Source organism: Macaca fascicularis, chromosome 3 (genome assembly GCF_037993035.2).
Source record: "Macaca fascicularis isolate 582-1 chromosome 3, T2T-MFA8v1.1".
NCBI classification, from domain to species: Eukaryota; Metazoa; Chordata; class Mammalia; order Primates; family Cercopithecidae; genus Macaca; species Macaca fascicularis.
The window spans coordinates 146,571,620-146,588,915 of NC_088377.1; the positions used below are offsets into that span (position 1 = coordinate 146,571,620).

Below are 17,296 nucleotides of genomic sequence, written 5' to 3' on the forward strand. Positions count from 1 at the left end.
TTCCGGAACTCCAGGCTTTTTTTTTTTTTTTTTTTTTTTTGAGCCGGAGTCTCGCTGTGTCGCCCAGGCTGGAGTGCAGTGGCGCGATCTCGGCTCACTGCAAGCTCCGCCTCCCGGGTTCACGCCATTCTCCTGCCTCAGCCTCCCGAGTAGGTGGGACTACAGGCGCCCACAACCGCGCCCGGCTAATTTTTTGTATTTTTAGTAGAGACGGGGTTTCACCGTGGTCTCGATCTCCTGACCTTGTGATCCGCCCGCCTCGGCCTCCCAAAGTGCTGGGATTACAGGCGTGAGCCACCGCACCCGGCCGGAACTCCAGGCTTTAAGTGACCCTCCTGTCTCAGACTCCCAAAGTGTTGAGATCATTGGCTGAGCCACCACACCCAGCCCTTATTTTCTGTTTAGATATGTTTAGATACAGAATACTTAGCATTGTGTTACAATTACTTACAATATTCAGTGCATAACATGCTGTATAGGTTTGTAGCCTAGGAGCAATAGCTATGCCATTTAGGTATGTAGTAGGCTATACCATCTAGGTTTGTGTAAGGTACACTCTTGTCATGTTCACACAACAGTGAAATCACCTAATGATGTATTTCTCAGAATATATTTCCAACGTTAAGCAAAGCATGACTGTATTCAGAACATATTGGAGACTCTTTGCAATCTCCTTTAGAACCATTTGATAACCTCAGTTTATGTCTCCTCTTTTTGCTAATTCTGGCCCACAGTGCTTACAACAGCAGCCACTGAGAGCTAAATTGAGACTTGGTGAAGGGATGACAGTATATTAAGAAGCAGTTGACTGTAAAAAATGTTTTTTATGCTGATAGTCTCATGACGAATCAGAATATAACCACTAAAAATTCTTAAACTAAATAATAGTGCAAATAGTACTAACTTCTAATGGAAAGTTTTGAATAGGAGGTAGGATAAAGATTGTCATGAAAAATTTTTCAAGTGATGTTATAGTTTTGTAAAACAAAGGCACAGAAACAAATCATGTTATTGAGTATTTGCAAGGGAGAGATTAATTTGTGTGAATTGACCTCAGATGTAGGTTCACAACCTCGTCGATCAATAGGAATTAACCAAATAGAGCTCAGGAGGATTGGTAAGAGTAAAGAAGTTGGGAAAGTGATGTATGTAAAATGCGAGGCCAGGGAGCTTGTAAGTCAACAACAGTGGGCAAATGTTGTATCAGTAGTTGGTCAGTCTCCATCATCTAAGACCGGAATTACTCATCTTACAGGTGGCTATTTATGTTTTTTTCAGGCATAAATCCTGGTTTATTGTGAAACTTCCTATTCGTTAAGTTTACTGACATTTTCAAGACACTATTATATTAATATCTGGTCACACTCAACACATGCATATATTTTTGAACACTGAAATGCATACTTCAGTTCCACTTGAGGTCCATATAGATTCTGTGTGGTTTAGTCTTGCTTAAATTATTTCTACCACTTCTTTGCACCCCTTTGCTTAGTTTTCTCAGTGCCATAGGGTTTATTAAATAATATTTGGCCTCTAGTAATTTTTTTTAATGAGAGGGAAACTATATTTGAACTTGGAGGGGGACATTTACTTAATTAAACAGAAGTTTGCTTATGACACATAATCTAGATGGGATATATCTTTAGTGCATCCACCTGCTATAAGTAGGTATTGTATATGTATAGCCAATATTTTACTGTAAGTACTTTATCATTTTAATTGATTAAGAGAAAAAAATGAATGGAATTCTCTTTGATGCAACTTTTTCCCCCCAGACCAGAATCCGTAGAAGCTAGCCCTGTGGTAGTTGAGAAATCCAACAGTTATCCCCACCAGTTATATACCAGCAGCTCACATCATTCACACAGTTACATTGGTTTGCCCTATGCGGTAAGTGTTAAACATTTCTTTGAAGAAACATTTTTAAATTTGGATATTGAAAGTAGATGCGTGTGATATTGTGCTTAAAACGGCGTGTTTAAAAAGCATGGTTGTTTCATACTATCAAAATAATTAGGTGTTTAATTTTTCATTAACCATTAAGGGATTGAAGTTCTATAAAAGTGAAGAGCTTCTCTTATTATTTTGCAGTTTATGCTGTTAATAGTTTGATATTTCTTTACTTCCTAAGAGAATGTAGATAAGGTTGTGTTGTACTACCTACTATTGGTTTTGAATTATATAGTAATTAATTTTGTTTTAATTTTTTAATTTTTAGTTTTTGAATTATATCATAAATTTTATAGTTACCATTTATTTAGCACTTGATATGTGTCAGACATATATTATTTAATCATTAAAAACAACTTCATGAGATGTAGTTTTCATCTTTTATTTCATAGGTGAGAAAATGAAAGTCTATCTAATTTATTAAATACTGCATATCTAGTAAGAGGCAGCATTTAGATTCAAATGTAATTACATAGTAACACATTTGTGATACTATGGAGGTAGAATTATGAGAGATGTTTACTGCTTGGACCAGAATAAAAATTACTAAATTAAAAAAACCTGTATTATATTCTTTATAGTGATAAATATGTCTTTTTTTTTATTCTTTAGGCTCCATATTTCTGAGATGTGTGTTTTTCTGTTTTCCTTTTTTTTTTTTTTTTTTTTTAACACTTCTATTCTCACATCTTAATACCTTCTTTCATCTTGGAGGTGGAGCTATGTATGTGACCATAGGACTGTGAAGATATCTTATGATTTGGTAGGGAAGGAATGAAATTTGGATGTGAATGTGACCACTCCCACTTTGTAGATAGATATATTCACTTACTACTGTGGTTTAATATCTGGCTTCACCAAGTCATTTTTTAAATGGTATTAAGGAAGGAATGAGCCAATCTCGTATCTCTTGAGTATTGAAATTAAGGGTTGAATTTTATTTAAGTTGCTTGGTTCATATCATTGTTGAAGTTAAATAATATTGTGCTATATTTGTGTTTAATTATTCAGGACCATAATTATGGTGCTCGTCCTCCTCCAACACCTCCGGCTTCCCCTCCTCCATCAGTCCTTATTAGCAAAAACGAAGTAGGCATATTTACCACTCCTAATTTTGATGAAACTTCCAGTGCTACTACAATCAGCACATCTGAGGATGGAAGTTATGGTACTGATGTAACCAGGTGCATATGTGGTTTTACACATGATGATGGATACATGATCTGTTGTGACAAATGCAGGTAAAATATTTTACACCATTATTTTATTTTTCTTGAATACTGATAACCTTTGGTAATGTTGGAAAAGATAACTAAAGTCACTTTCAAGGGAATTAATGAATACATATTTTAAGTGGGACTTCTACTATTGATGCAGTCCTAGAAAAAGCCTCCTATGTGAAAAAAGTTTACTAGAAATCCCTGTTGTTAACTGAGTAATAGTCAGTTCTGAACTTTATTCATGTAGGATCACATTTTTCTTTTCACTTAGTTCACTAGTAGTACAAGTACATAAATATAGCAGTAGACGAGATAGAAATGAGAGAATTTAGTCATTTGTATTTCCTTTGGAATAATTTGTGCTTAGTCAACTGTGATTTTCCAGTTTGGGGAAAGTAAACATTTTGATTGATGTTTGTTTGACCTGACTCTCTCACCTCCTTTTGACTTGAACCTTGCAGCACTCTGGAGTCTCCTTGAACCAGAACCAGTCTCCCCTCCCCCAACCCTGGTTCAGCCACCAAGAAAGGCCTCCTCCCCTAGAGAAGGTGTGATTGGGACAGAAAGTGGGGTTTTGTTTCATTTTTGTTTTCCTTTTTTTTTTTTTTTTTTGATGCGGGGGAAGGATTTGGGGAGGATGAAGAGGGAACAGTAGGATTTCAGCCTGAAAGTTACTGAGTTTATCCCCTGCATAGGGTGGGAAGCGGAGAGTACTTAAGCAGTGCATTGTAGAGGGCAAGAAAGTTTGGGAGCTTTACAGAATTTCCTGCATCTGGTCATTATGGTGTTGCTTAATTATTTGATGTGATGTAGTATGGCATATACCCATATTTGAATGTAAGTATAAAAATGGACCCTAAAGCCAAGTATTACTTTGCATTATTTGCAATATTATCCCCATCTATTAGATTAGGTGATTAGGAGTTGAATATTATTGATACAAACATGCAGTTAGCATTATGTTTCAAAAAGTTTGTTTACTCTTGCCAAAAAATGAGAAATTCAAATATTAAGTGGAATGTAAAATTTGATATTTTTATGGAAAATTTTAATATTAACACTTTGAGTTTATCTTAATAATAAAAACATATTGTAATATCTTTCCAAATGTAAAAATAAATTTTCATTACCTGTAACACATTCTACCATGAATAATGACTTCAGTAAATTTATTTAGGAGGTAAATTAAAAAACTAAAAATAACTTCAGTGACACTTTGTTTTCCTCATAGTAGAAAATGTCAAATCATATTATAGCCAATCATATAAAAAAGCTTTCTCTTGGCTCATCTTGTCTAATGTGATAAATTATATACCATTTGGTATATCATTTTTATTTTAATATATAACCTTAGCAGTGTTTTTCTTTTAACTGCGATGGTCTATATATAATATACAGTTATCTCTATTAGAGAATAGTAGAAATGTCCTTAAGAGTTTTTATATCCATCTACAAATTATTGAAGGACCAGTTCACAGTTTTTGGATTATTCAAGTTATTTACTTCTCAGATAGTACTTTTTGTTATGAATCTAATATTTGTTATTCTGTTTTTCTGTTGCTCAGCCTGTAGTCTCCTGGAAGGCTCTATTCTTACTTTACGTTGCCTCATTGTTTTTACATGTTCCTACTACTTATACTCATCTCTTTGAAGTCTGACATCCACAGCTCTGATTATTTATTCATATTCTAGCTTTGTTTATTCTGTTGTCTGCATGACATCATTATTTGCCCACAAATTTAGTTTAATTTGTTATTCTAACCCTTGTCATTTGCGCTACTTTTCTTTTTCACATCTTTTTTCCACTTTGATATCTATTTCACATTCTGTCAGTTCTTGCCCAAACATTCTCAGTTGAAAAGTAAAGAACAACACAATAGCAGTTAGTTTGGTACAGTAGTCCCTCCTTTCCCCTGGGGTATATGTTCCAAGACCCGCAGTAGATGCCTGAAACTGCAGAGAGTACTGAACCCTACAGTACTGTTCTTTCCTGTACATAAATACCTATGATAAAGTCTAATTTATAAAGTTTAATTAATAAAGTAGATGCAGTAAGAGATTAACAACAATTATAACAGCATACTGTAATAGAAGTAAATGCGGACTTTGTCTCTCTCCTTCTCTCTCTTTCCTTCTGCCCGCCTCTCTCCCTCTTCCTGAAAATATCTTAATATTTTCAGACTGTGGTTGAACACAGGTAAATGAAATCACGAAAAGCAAACCATGGGTAAGGGGAAGCTACAGTAGTTATATATTAGAAGTAGTTTATTGTTATGTAAAGAATAACTAAGACTATTTTTGGAGTCAGGCATATCAACTTTAGACAAATTAGTCTTGGCAATAAAATACAATAATAACAAATTAAGAAATTTGCCTCAAACTGGTCCGTGTATTCCATTAAAAGTAATTAGGTTTAATCTGTATCTTCATAGAATGTCTCTTATATTCTTTAACTTATTTTTCTCTGGCGTTAATTCTGGTTCTGCCCTCCTTTAACTCAAGTGTGGAATGTTGGAAACATCTCTTTAGTTGGTCTTTCTGCTTGCAGTTTCTTAACTTCTTTGAATACTACATGCCACCAAAGCACCTCTAATTGTTACCTGTTGACAGAGGAAATCTACACACGTCTGCACATTCCAAGTCCTAAATAATCTGACTGTACTTCACTAATCCAATTTTAACCTCCTCCTTTTTCTCAAAATGAATATTTCTCTTCATGTATGTTAAGCACCTTGTGGCCACCTTCTCTTCATATCTGATAAATGATATTTGATAAATGTTGCTACACTGATAGCTTACTGTTTCCCAAATGAGGTTCGAGTCAAGTTCATTATTCTCCAAGGTGCTTTTCTCATTAATTACAAGTAGTGTGGCCATCTCTACGTTGTGATTTCTAATAATATTTGTAGAATAAATTATACACTTTATATTTTAAAATTGTATTTGCTTTAAACATTTATGTATCCTATATTTGTCCTCTTGCTTTTACATCTCAAATTTTATCTGCTTGAAGACACATTTCTATGAGTTTCTCAGAGTCCCTTTTAGGAGTGCTAAGCTCAAAGTAGGTGCTTATTAAATGATAGTTAAATGGAATATCAAATCTTAATTTAAGGATGACTTAATATTACATATGTTCTGCTTTTTTTTTTTTTAAGCGTTTGGCAACATATTGACTGCATGGGGATTGATAGGCAGCATATTCCTGATACATATCTATGTGAACGTTGTCAGCCTAGGTAAGTTGCACATATCTGGTAACATTGCCAGTAATTTTACTGAGGTAATACTAGTTAACAGAAACTCCTTTATGAATTCAAGTTAAAGAATTAATGAATCACAGCCGGGCATGGTGGCTCATGCCTGTAGTGCCAACTACTTGGGAGGCTGAGGCAGTAGGATTGCTTGAGCACAGGAGTTTGAGGCTGCAGTGAGCTTTGATTGTGCCACTGCACTCCAGCCTGGGTGACAGAGCAAAACCCAGTCTGTTTTTTCAAAAAAAAAAAAAAGGACTAATAGACCACTGTATTTTATCGATTCTAACATACACTTTTCCATTTTTATGTGTATTCTTACTATTATTTTTGTATTCTGACAACTCTAAAATCAGGAAAATATCTTTCTATCAATAATGTGTCATAGTTCATAGGGTTTTTACTTTATTAATGATGCAAAAAATAATAGTGCATCTTCTACCTGATGGCATCTTTTTTAACTGGAATGCACTATGTTAAAGAGTTACTAGATGAATACTCCCTTAAAGAATTTGGTAGATCTGTCATTCTTCCTGTTTGTAATATGTTTTTTCCACATTTCTTTTTTGTTTTTTAAAATCTTTTTATTGTGGACATTTCAAACTTATGTAAAAATAAAATAATATATAATGAACCTACATTTCCAGCACCCTACCTCAGTAATTATTGACATTCCTGTCCCATGTATACTGCCGTGTGTTTCTTCTCCCTTTACGTGTTGTTTTAAGGCAAATCCCAGATATCATATTATTTCATCCATGTATATTACAGTATATATGTATTTGTGTGTATATATATTTCAGAATATGTCTGTCAAAGAATTCTTTTTACAAAAATAATTACAAACCGGCTGGGCGAGGTGGCTGAGGCCTGTAATCCCAGCACTTTGGGAGGCTGAAGTATATGGATCACAAGAGCCCAGGAGTTTGACACCAGCTTGGCATCATGGTGAAACCCCATCTCTACTAAAAATACAAAAGATGGCCGGGCACGGTGGCTCAAGTCTGTAATCCCAGCACTTTGGGAGGCCGAGAGGGGCGGATCACGAGGTCAGGAGATCGAGACCATCCTGGCTAACATGGTGAAACCCCATCTCTACTAAAAAAAATACAAAAAAACTAGCCGGGCGAGGTGGCGGGCACCTGTAGTCCCAGCTACTCGGGAGGGTGAGGCAGGAGAATGGAGGCGGAGCTTGCAGTGAGCTGAGATCCGGCCACTGCACTCCAGAGCGAGACTCTGTCTCCAAAAAAAAAAAAAAATACAAGAGATGAGCCAGGCGTGGTGTCACTCACCTGTAGTCCTAGCCTCTTGGGAGGCTGCAGTGAGGCATGGTCATTCCACTGTGCCCCAGCTTGGGTGACAGAGAGCCTGTCTCAAAAAAACAATCACAAAGCCATTATTATACATTGAACAAAATCTCTGGCTCACCCAGCCATTGTTATGATATTGATTGGTTGATATTCATTTCTTAAGTCTCTAAACCTACTCCTCCCTCCCTACCACCCCTGGTCACCATTACAGTGTGCTTGTTTAGGGAACTCAGCTGTTTGTCCTGATGAGTTTTGCCGGTTGTTTTCTCATGATTTCACAAGTTTCCCTGATCTATTCTGTAAGAAGGTGTTTATAGGCTTGATCAGATTTAGGTTCAATTTCTTTTTTATATATATATATATAAAAGACTATTTTCATAGTTAGACTGTGTTGTCTTACCAGATGGAACCTGATTTCTGGTTGTCTTATGTTGGGAGCCAGTGATAGTCCTTAGGTCCACTAATTTATTAGGGGTTGCAAATTAGTGATATGTTAATTCTGTTGTTCATTACTTATCAGCTGGAATATTTTTATAGGAACAAATTTCTCTGTCTTTTTTTTTTTTTTTTTTGTAAAACAGGATCTCACTTTGTCAAACAGGCTACATTCAGTGGTGTGACCACAGCTCACTGCAGCCTCAGCCTCCTGGGCTCAGGTGATTCTCCCATCCTTCCACCTCAGCCTGTCAAGTAACTGGGACTACAGGCATCGCCACCATGCCTGACTAGTTTTTTGTATTTGTTTTTAGACACACAGAGTTTCACCATGTTGTCCAGGCTGGTCTAGAACTCCTGGGCTCAAGCGATCTTCCCACCTTGGCCTCCCAAAGTGTTGGGATTACAGGCGACAGCCACCTTGGCCAGCCACGTCTCTATATTAACTATTCCGTTCTCTTAACGTATTGAGGAAAGGCAGGATAAATGCTTGTTGAGTCTTAGCCTTTATTTACTCGTTTTCAGAATAATGAAAAATTAAGTGTCATTATGAACTCATGGATTTAAACCATACTGGATGTCAGTCTATTGCAGTTATTACCCTTATTGATGCTTAAATTTCATTCCATTTCTGGTCACTAGGAACCTCTTCAAGCTGGTTATCAAATCCTTTAAACAATACCCTAGTGGTACTTGATGGCAAAGAAGTTATCTGGTGTTACAAGATGTCTCAGGCTTATCCTGCACTTCTGTGCCCCAAATTCAGAGTTAGCTTACAAGTCCAGGATTGGAGAGCTAGTCATGCCCTTTCCTACTAGATTGGTCACTGTTCCTAGTCTTTTTAGTAGACAAAGCTAGGTAGTATGTTTCATCTGTTTCTTTAAGGTAAAATACATGAGTTTATACTGATAATTGCGATTGAAATTTAGGAATACAAGTTTTATGTAGCTGTTTCATGTTTATCCTAGTTGTCAACAATACAGAGAATAATGTAATTAGAATATCTCACAATTGGTTAACTGTTTAATCCTACACAAGAATATAATAGTCTTGGAGTAACAACACCACTAACACTAGCTCCAACAATATGATTGTGTAAAACAGTTTAGTACTTCCCCCCCATAGGGCATAGTATACGAGGGTTTTATAGTCAATATTGTGTTTTAAGTCTCTTGAAATAATTTTGTGTTTATAACACTAACTGGATACACACTTATGTTGTTTATGTTATTAATTTTATTGATTTTTTTAAAATTAAATGTTCTGAGTTGTAGATTCACATGCAGTTGTGAAATAATGTAGAGTGAGCCTAGATAGCTTATACCTGTTTTGCTCCAGTGTTAACATCTTGCATAACTATTAATACAATATCACAACTAGGATATTGGCATCAATGCAGTCACTTTATAGAACATTTCTGTCACTGTCAGGAGTCATGCTGCCCTTTATAGTCATACCCAGCTTCTACACCTGAACTTTGCCAACTATTATTCTGTAATCGATTTCTATAATTTTGTCATTTCAAGAATGTTACATACATTTGACCCAGTATGTGACCTTTTGCGATTGACTTTTTTATCCAACATGATTCTCTAGAGAGCCCTCCAATTTGTTGGATGTATCATGATATTGTTTTTTATTGCGGATAGTATTTCATAGTATGTATGTACCATAGTTTCTTTAACCTATTCACCCATTGAAGGCCATTTGGGTTGTTTCTATTTTTTTGGCTATTACAAATAAAGTTTCTGTGCACATTTGTTTACAGGTTTTTGTGTGAACCTGAGTCCCCCCCCAGCGCCCCCCCGCCACTCTCCCGGGTTAAATGCCCAAGAGAGCAGCAGCTTGGTTATATGGTAGTTGCATGTTTAGGTATTTAAGGTATTGTCTGACTATTTTCCATAATGGCTATTCCATTTTACATTCCTACCAGAAATGTAGGAGTAATCAGTAATTTTTGTTTTTTAAGAATTGTTGGTTGGGTGCAGTGGCTCACACCTATAATTGTAGCACTTTTGGAGGCTGAGATGGGTGGGTCACTTGAGGTCAGGAGTTTGAGACCAGCCTAGACACTGTTGCTACAAAAAAAATACAAAATTTAACCAGGCATGGTGCAGGTGCTTGTAATCCCAGCTACTCAGGAGGCTGAGGCACGAGAATTGCTTAAACCTGGGAGGCAGAGGTTACAGTGAGCTGAGATCACATGGCTGCACTCTGCCTGTGTGACAGAGCAAGACTCTGTCTCAAAAAAAAAAAAACAAAAATTACCCGGTTGTGATGGTATATGTCTGTGGTCCCAGCTCTTTGGGAGGCTGAGGTAGGAGGATTGCTTGAGCCCGGGAGGTTGAAGCTGCAGTGAGTTGATTGTGCCACTGCACTCCAGCCTGGGCAACAGAGGGAGACCCTGTCTCAAAAACAGAATTGTTTTTTATATTTTATTTACCTTTATAATTATATACTTTATAATTATGTAAGAAGTATTCTATCATTTTAAACTCAAATATTAAGCAAGTTAGACTGGAAGTCAAATATGTAAAGCAAAGTATTCTATCTTTCTAAAGTCAAATATGTAAAGCAAGGTAGACAAATACGTAAAGCAAGTTAAGTCTAACTCATCCCTGCTTGCTTATTATATATAGATATGTATCTATATATTGGTATTTCCCTCCTTATTTAGATAAGCAGTAGCATATTATAGAGTCTTCACCACATTTCTTTTCTCTTAAAAATATATGCTGAAGATCACAGTAGCATGTAGACATGGACTGATATAGCTTCAATGTACTGCATTTTCTTTTTTGTACTCTATTCAGCTAGTTGCCTTTGTGTGGACATTAGAGTTGTTTCGGGTCTTTTGTTGTAGATATAAGTGAGATTGTTCAGTATAGTGATAAATGTATGTATAAAATTTTGTTAGATTGTCAAATTTCCTTCCAGTAGGAGCTGTGCAGTTTTTATTTATTTATTTATTTATTTATTTATTTATTTGAGACAGAGTCTCGCTGTGTCACCAGGCTGGAGTGCAATGGTGCGATCTTGGCTCACTGCAACCTCCCCGTCCTGGGTTCAAGCCACTGTTGTGCCTCTACCTGCTGAGTAGCTGGAACTACAGGCATGCATCACCACACCCCACTAATTTTTGTGTGTGTGTGTGTGTGTGTGTGTGTGTGTGTGTATATATATATATATATATTTTTTTTTTTTTTTTTTTTTTTTAAGTAGAGTCAGGGTTTCACCATCTTAGCCAGGGTCAGGGTTTCACCAACTTAGCCAGGATGGTCTCGATCTCCTGACCTCTTGATCTGCCTGCCTCGGCCTCCCAAAGTGCTGAGATTACAGGCGTGAGCCACCACGCCCGGCCTGCAGTTTTGAATTCCAAACAGTAATGGGTAAGCATGTCCGCTTTCCCAAGCCTCACAATAGAGTATTTGACAGACTTGCATTTTTGCCAGTTTAATTTAGGTGAGAAATGGTAATTTCAGCATAGTTATGGTGTGCATTCCTCTTACTTTGAGTGAGATATCTCTGTGGTTTTGTTTCACTTTATGATAGTAGTCTTTTGCCAGATAATTTTTGATGGGGTTAAATATCTGATGATGAATTCAGTAAAAGTTGGTTAAAAACTTACCATTAGGAGGCCGGGTGTGGTGGCTCACGCCTGTAATCCCAGCACTTTGGGAGGCCCAGGGAGATGGATCACGAGGTCAGAAGATTGAGACCATCCTGGCTAACATGGTGAAACGCTGTCTCTGCTAAAAATATAAAAACAAAAATTAGCCGGGTGTGGTGATGGGCGCCTATAGTCCCAGCTACTCGGGAGGCTTAGGCGGCCAAGTGGCGTGAACCTGGGAGTCGGAGCTTGGTGAGATCCCGCCACTGAACTCCAGCCTGGCAGCCTAGGCGACAGAGCAAGACTCTTTCTCAAAAAAAGATAAATAAATAAACAAAAAAAAACCCAAAAATACTTACCATTAGGAGGGCAGTTATTTGAGATGTTTATTATTCTATATCTGTGATGCTAGAATAGGTATATTTCCTGGTTGACATTAAGACAAGTCTGTAGAAATCCTAATAATCTAGAGCTCTTATTTTCCCACCTGAGGATTATCTGTTATCTGACCTCTAAACTATATATAATGAAAAAGTTGGGGGGGGAAATGTAAAAGAATTACTATGGATGATGTAGTTCATGGGTAGAGGTAGGGAGAGGGTAATGAAGTATTTCACTTAATTGTTAAATGCTCATACCTGTAATCCCAGCACTTTGGGAGGCCAAGGTAGGCAGATCACCTGAGGCCAGGAGTTTGAGACCAGCCTGACCAACGTGGAGAAACCCTATCTCTACTATAAATACAAAATTAGCCAGGTGTGGTAGCGCATGCCTGGAATCCCAGCTACTTGGGAGGCTGAAGCAGGGAATTGCTTGAACCCAGGAGGCGGAGGTTGCAGTGAGCTGAGATCGTGCCATTGCACTCCAGCCTAGTCAACAAGAGCGAAACTCCATCTCAAAAAAAAAAAAAAAGTTCAGTATTTATTTCAAAAGTGAAAATAACAGGCAGTGTAATTCAGTGTCATACATTTACTTTAAGAAATTTAATTTGTGATTTTAATTACATTGTTAACATTATGGGTTTGGTTTTTTCCCAGACTTTTTGCTTTAAATGTTCGGTTTGAAAAAAATACTAGTTTCCTAAGTAAATTATTTTCTTGGCCATTCACTATGGCTCACACCTGTAATCCCAGCACTTTGGGAGGCAGGGGTGGGAGGATCACTTGATCCAAGAGTTCAACACCACCCTGGGCAACCCATCTCTACAAAAAATTAAAAAATTAGCCAAGCATGGTGGTGCAGGCCTGTAGTCTCAGCTACTCAGGAGGCTGAGGCGGGAGGATCCCTTGAACCTGGAAGGTTGAGTCTGCAGCAAACCGTGGTTGCATCACTGCACTCCAGCTTGGGTGACAGGGTGAGACCCAGTCGGAAAAAAAAAAAAGTCTTAACAGAGTGAAATGGAGTCACCTATCTGGCATCCACTGCTACTATTAGATTGTACGTAAACTGTATTGCAAGGGATATTGTATATATTTTATACTGTTGGTTTTTCACTAAGAACATTAATAAATTACAAAGTTTATCACATTTAAGACAGATCTGCTTCATGTATTTGATAAATAATTATGCTAATTTTTAATGTAGGAATTTGGATAAAGAGAGGGCAGTGCTACTACAACGCCGGAAAAGGGAAAATATGTCAGGTAGGTAAAAAGGACCTACAATAAATTAAAATTCGTGTGACTGAGAGAATAAATGGTCTGCATATTGTTAGTTAAATGTAAATACCTTGTTGATTAATGTTGATTGTACAGATAGTGTGCAATCTCTGGTATAGATTTTAAGTATTTCTTTTCACATATTATAGAATAAATATGTACGTACTTTAGGAAATAAAATGGAAACGAGAGGAAAATAAATAATTTAAATCAGCCATAATTTTCCTGCACATAGCTAACCTGTTGGTTTAAAAAAGTAAAATATGTTTGTTCTTCAGAAGGATATGATCCATTAGTTTATCATGTAGAATAGTACGTCTTTCATTTTTAGGAACAGAATTTCTAACTTCTGTGTAGCATATGCCACAATTTTTATTTTATCTTAATCATGTTGATACCAGTACACCTGGTTTTAAATAATCATAATTTATTCAACTATTCCTCTTTGATAGAGATTTGGATTGTTTTCATTATTTCTGCTTTGTTTTATTTTTGTTATTAAAAACACTATCCTCAGCAAGACCCTCTTGCATAAGTCTTTTTGTACTTTTGCTGTTTTATCTTTGGCTAGATCTTTAATATGAGATGGCTGGGTCATATATAATTTTGCTAGATATGGCTGAATTGACCTTTGTAGGGAATTTCAAATTTCCACTGGCAATGCATGAGAGTGCCTGTTTTCCACAGGCACACCACCAGAGTGTGTTACCGGCTTTTGGATCCTTTGTAGTTTAATGTGTAAGAAATCATATTTGTGCTTTGCATGTAAATGTATAAGTGAGGTGAGTGAACAAGTTAAAAAACGTGCTTATTTAGAAAGATGGAGATGACAATACTTTGTCATGTGGAATGCTGTTTTATTTCATTGTTTAAAATAGAAGTATTAAATGTGTGATAATTTTTATTTTGTCTTTGATTGAAGATGGTGATACCAGTGCAACTGAGAGTGGTGATGAGGTTCCTGTGGAATTATATACTGCATTTCAGCATACTCCAACATCAATTACTTTAACTGCTTCAAGAGTTTCCAAAGTTAATGATAAAAGAAGGAAAAAAAGTGGGGAGAAAGAACAACACATTTCAAAATGTAAAAAGGTACATTTTTGCTTGTTTTTAGGTGAGTGGATAGGATAGTGGATAGGGAACTGAATTTTATAGGAGAGGCAGGAGAGTGAAAATAATCGATGGTAGCTAAAAAGGTGGCAGGATCTAGCAAAAGTTTTTTATTTTTAAACAATTAAACTTGAACATTTTAACGTGTTTTAAAGATTGAAGCAGATTAGAGAAGAAACTTTGCAAACTACTTTGAAATCATTTGATGAGATTAGTCACTGAAATACAGAAGCGAAAATAAAGTAGAAAGCCTTCATAGTTTTCTGTACTACCAGGATTGTATTCCTTTCACTTGTCTGTCTGACATAGTCCACTTAGCTTTTCTTCCCCATGTTTTACATAATGGTTCTTTGCCTCCTTTTTTTTTTTTAAACCTTGCTCTCTTGTAACATATTGTCTACACACAAATTTATTTATTTGGATCTATATTGCTAGCTGTAGGTTTATATTTGTTAGTCACTCTAAATGGAGTTCAGGGGTTGAGGGGGATAGGAATTAAGTCTTAAATACATCCTTCAGATGAGGCAGATGAGTCGGCTCGCAGTACATATTTATTGAATAAATACAGCTCTGTCTACCACAGTGCATATTACTTAAGGCCCATTATGGGCTCAAATATTACTTGCTAGTTGCTTAGAGAATTAAAGTAATATTCTTTTACTCCCTTCCAAAACATGTCTTATCACTTCAACAAAATTATATTTCTAATACCTTCCCAATTTTTATCAGAAATATTTTTCCACTGTTGTAATATTGAACACAGAGAATATTTGGAAATTTTTGTCTTTGCATTATATTATATACAGATTTTTATATTCTATATAGTCTATATACTTTTTTTTTTTTTTAAGACAGGACCTTGCTATGTTGCCCAGGCTGGAGTGCAGTGGCTATTCATAGACTGTCATGGTACACTATGGCCTCAAACTCCTGGGCTCCAGTGATCCTCCTGCCTCAGTCTCCTGAGTAGCTGGGACTACATGTGCCCGCCACCACTCTCAACCATATTCTGTTTTTATTAGAAAAGTATTTTAGTAGATGCCTTTATTAAACATTCTCCTAGTGTCAGCTTTCTTGGTTACCAAATTTTTCGTTATGACACTTCAGTTAAGTTTCAATGAACCAATTGATTCTTAAGTATTAATTATGTCCAGTTTTTTAGAAAACTAAAATTCCTTGTTTGTTTTAGGCATTTCGTGAAGGATCTAGGAAGTCATCAAGAGTTAAGGTAAGTACATTAATTTTAAGGTGTTGTTATCAACTGTCATTTATTCAGGAGCTAAGTGCTTGCTTGTCTGTATCTTTACTTAATGCTCTCTTTATTTTGTGCCACATCATTGCCTATTATCTTTACCAGGAGTGGGACCTTAGTTCTAATTGGAGTAATATACTAGTCTTGTAGTTAACACTGTTAAAATATTAATCAAAAGGGGGAGGTATGTAAGCAATTTCTAATTTTATAATTTTAGGCAATTTGAATTTCCTTTATTACTACAATCCATGTCTCTGATACCACTTAGTATTACTATGCTGTACTTAGGAATGCAGAATCATATTTGGAACTTGAAAATTTGCTCTTTTGCATGGTTGGGATTCTAGAGCGTTAGTCAAGTCAGTTGTCATACTATAAATTCACCATAGAACAACTGTATCAATATAAACGAGTCAGAATGATCGATGGTAGCTAAAAAGTACCTTGAATTAATTAATGTATGTCCTCAGTTTTTCAGATGCTAAAATTGCTGAGAGAACGCTCCCCACCTCTGTCTGACCCCAGAACATAAGTTTGTTTGGGGTCACAGAGGTCAGCTGTATGCTGTTACTATAGCTTTCTGGCTTAGGTAGAAAAGGGTAACAGATTTCTAAAACTGTCACATTAAATAGGATGTGGGGAGCATGTTACAGTGTGTCTTTTGTCCCTGTGATATAAGACATAATTATTTATTATTCCACATTTCTGGAAAAGAAACCATTAAACAGCAGTTTCTAGTTTATATTATGTTCTTTTATATAGATTGCCATTAATTGTGTGTGTGTGTGTGTGTGTGTGTGTGTGTGTGTAAGTCCATAAGTCCAGATACTAATGGTCAGTTTATGATTTTAGGGTTCAGCTCCAGAGATTGATCCTTCATCTGATGGTTCAAATTTTGGATGGGAGACAAAGATCAAAGCATGGATGGATCGATATGAAGAAGCAAATAACAACCAGTATAGTGAGGGTGTTCAGAGGGAGGCACAAAGAATAGCTCTGAGATTAGGCAATGGAAATGACAAAAAAGAGATGAATAAATCAGATTTGAATACTAACAGTTTGCTCTTCAAACCTCCTGTAGAGGTAAATACGTCATTTGTCCAAAAATTGTAAAATAGTTTTATATTGTGTATTTTTAGTTAAACTGAAAACAAGCAAGTTTATAATAATCTCAACATTTACTCTGATTTTAGAGCCATATACAAAAGAATAAGAAAATTCTTAAATCTGCAAAAGATTTGCCTCCGGATGCACTTATCATTGAATACAGAGGGAAGTTTATGTTGAGAGAACAGTTTGAAGCAAATGGGTATTTCTTTAAAAGGTATATTCATTTATTTTCCCATGTTCATTTCCTATAGGTAAATACTGAATTTTTGGCTGTTTTACCTAGATGTTGTGATTATGTGTATTTTTTTCCTACATGATCATTTCAGTATTTAAAGCTGTAGTGTGGCTGAACAGTGACTGATGATAATTTTTGAACTATGATAA

The 17,296-nt window shown here is 36.2% G+C and overlaps 1 protein-coding gene across 11 annotated transcripts in view; it reads left to right on the forward strand.

The window, feature by feature from the left end:
• KMT2E (lysine methyltransferase 2E (inactive)) overlaps nucleotides 1–17,296 on the forward strand; it is a 101,141-nt gene that overhangs the window by 47,742 nt on the left and 36,103 nt on the right. For 9 of the 11 annotated variants that reach the window (XR_012432769.1, XM_074035728.1, XM_015447888.4 and 6 more), the window contains 8 exons: nucleotides 1,776–1,890; nucleotides 2,962–3,191; nucleotides 6,329–6,409; nucleotides 13,364–13,422; nucleotides 14,360–14,532; nucleotides 15,740–15,778; nucleotides 16,655–16,885; nucleotides 16,996–17,126. Coding sequence is in view for 10 of the 11 variants with exons in the window: in XM_015447888.4 (XP_015303374.3) it covers nucleotides 1,776–1,890; nucleotides 2,962–3,191; nucleotides 6,329–6,409; nucleotides 13,364–13,422; nucleotides 14,360–14,532; nucleotides 15,740–15,778; nucleotides 16,655–16,885; nucleotides 16,996–17,126 (1,059 nt within the window). In the remaining variant the exon portion in view is untranslated. The remainder of the gene's footprint in view (nucleotides 1–1,775; nucleotides 1,891–2,961; nucleotides 3,192–6,328; nucleotides 6,410–13,363; nucleotides 13,423–14,359; nucleotides 14,533–15,739; nucleotides 15,779–16,654; nucleotides 16,886–16,995; nucleotides 17,127–17,296) is intronic. The other 2 variants (XM_045387519.3, XM_074035729.1) reach the window with 1 other exon arrangement.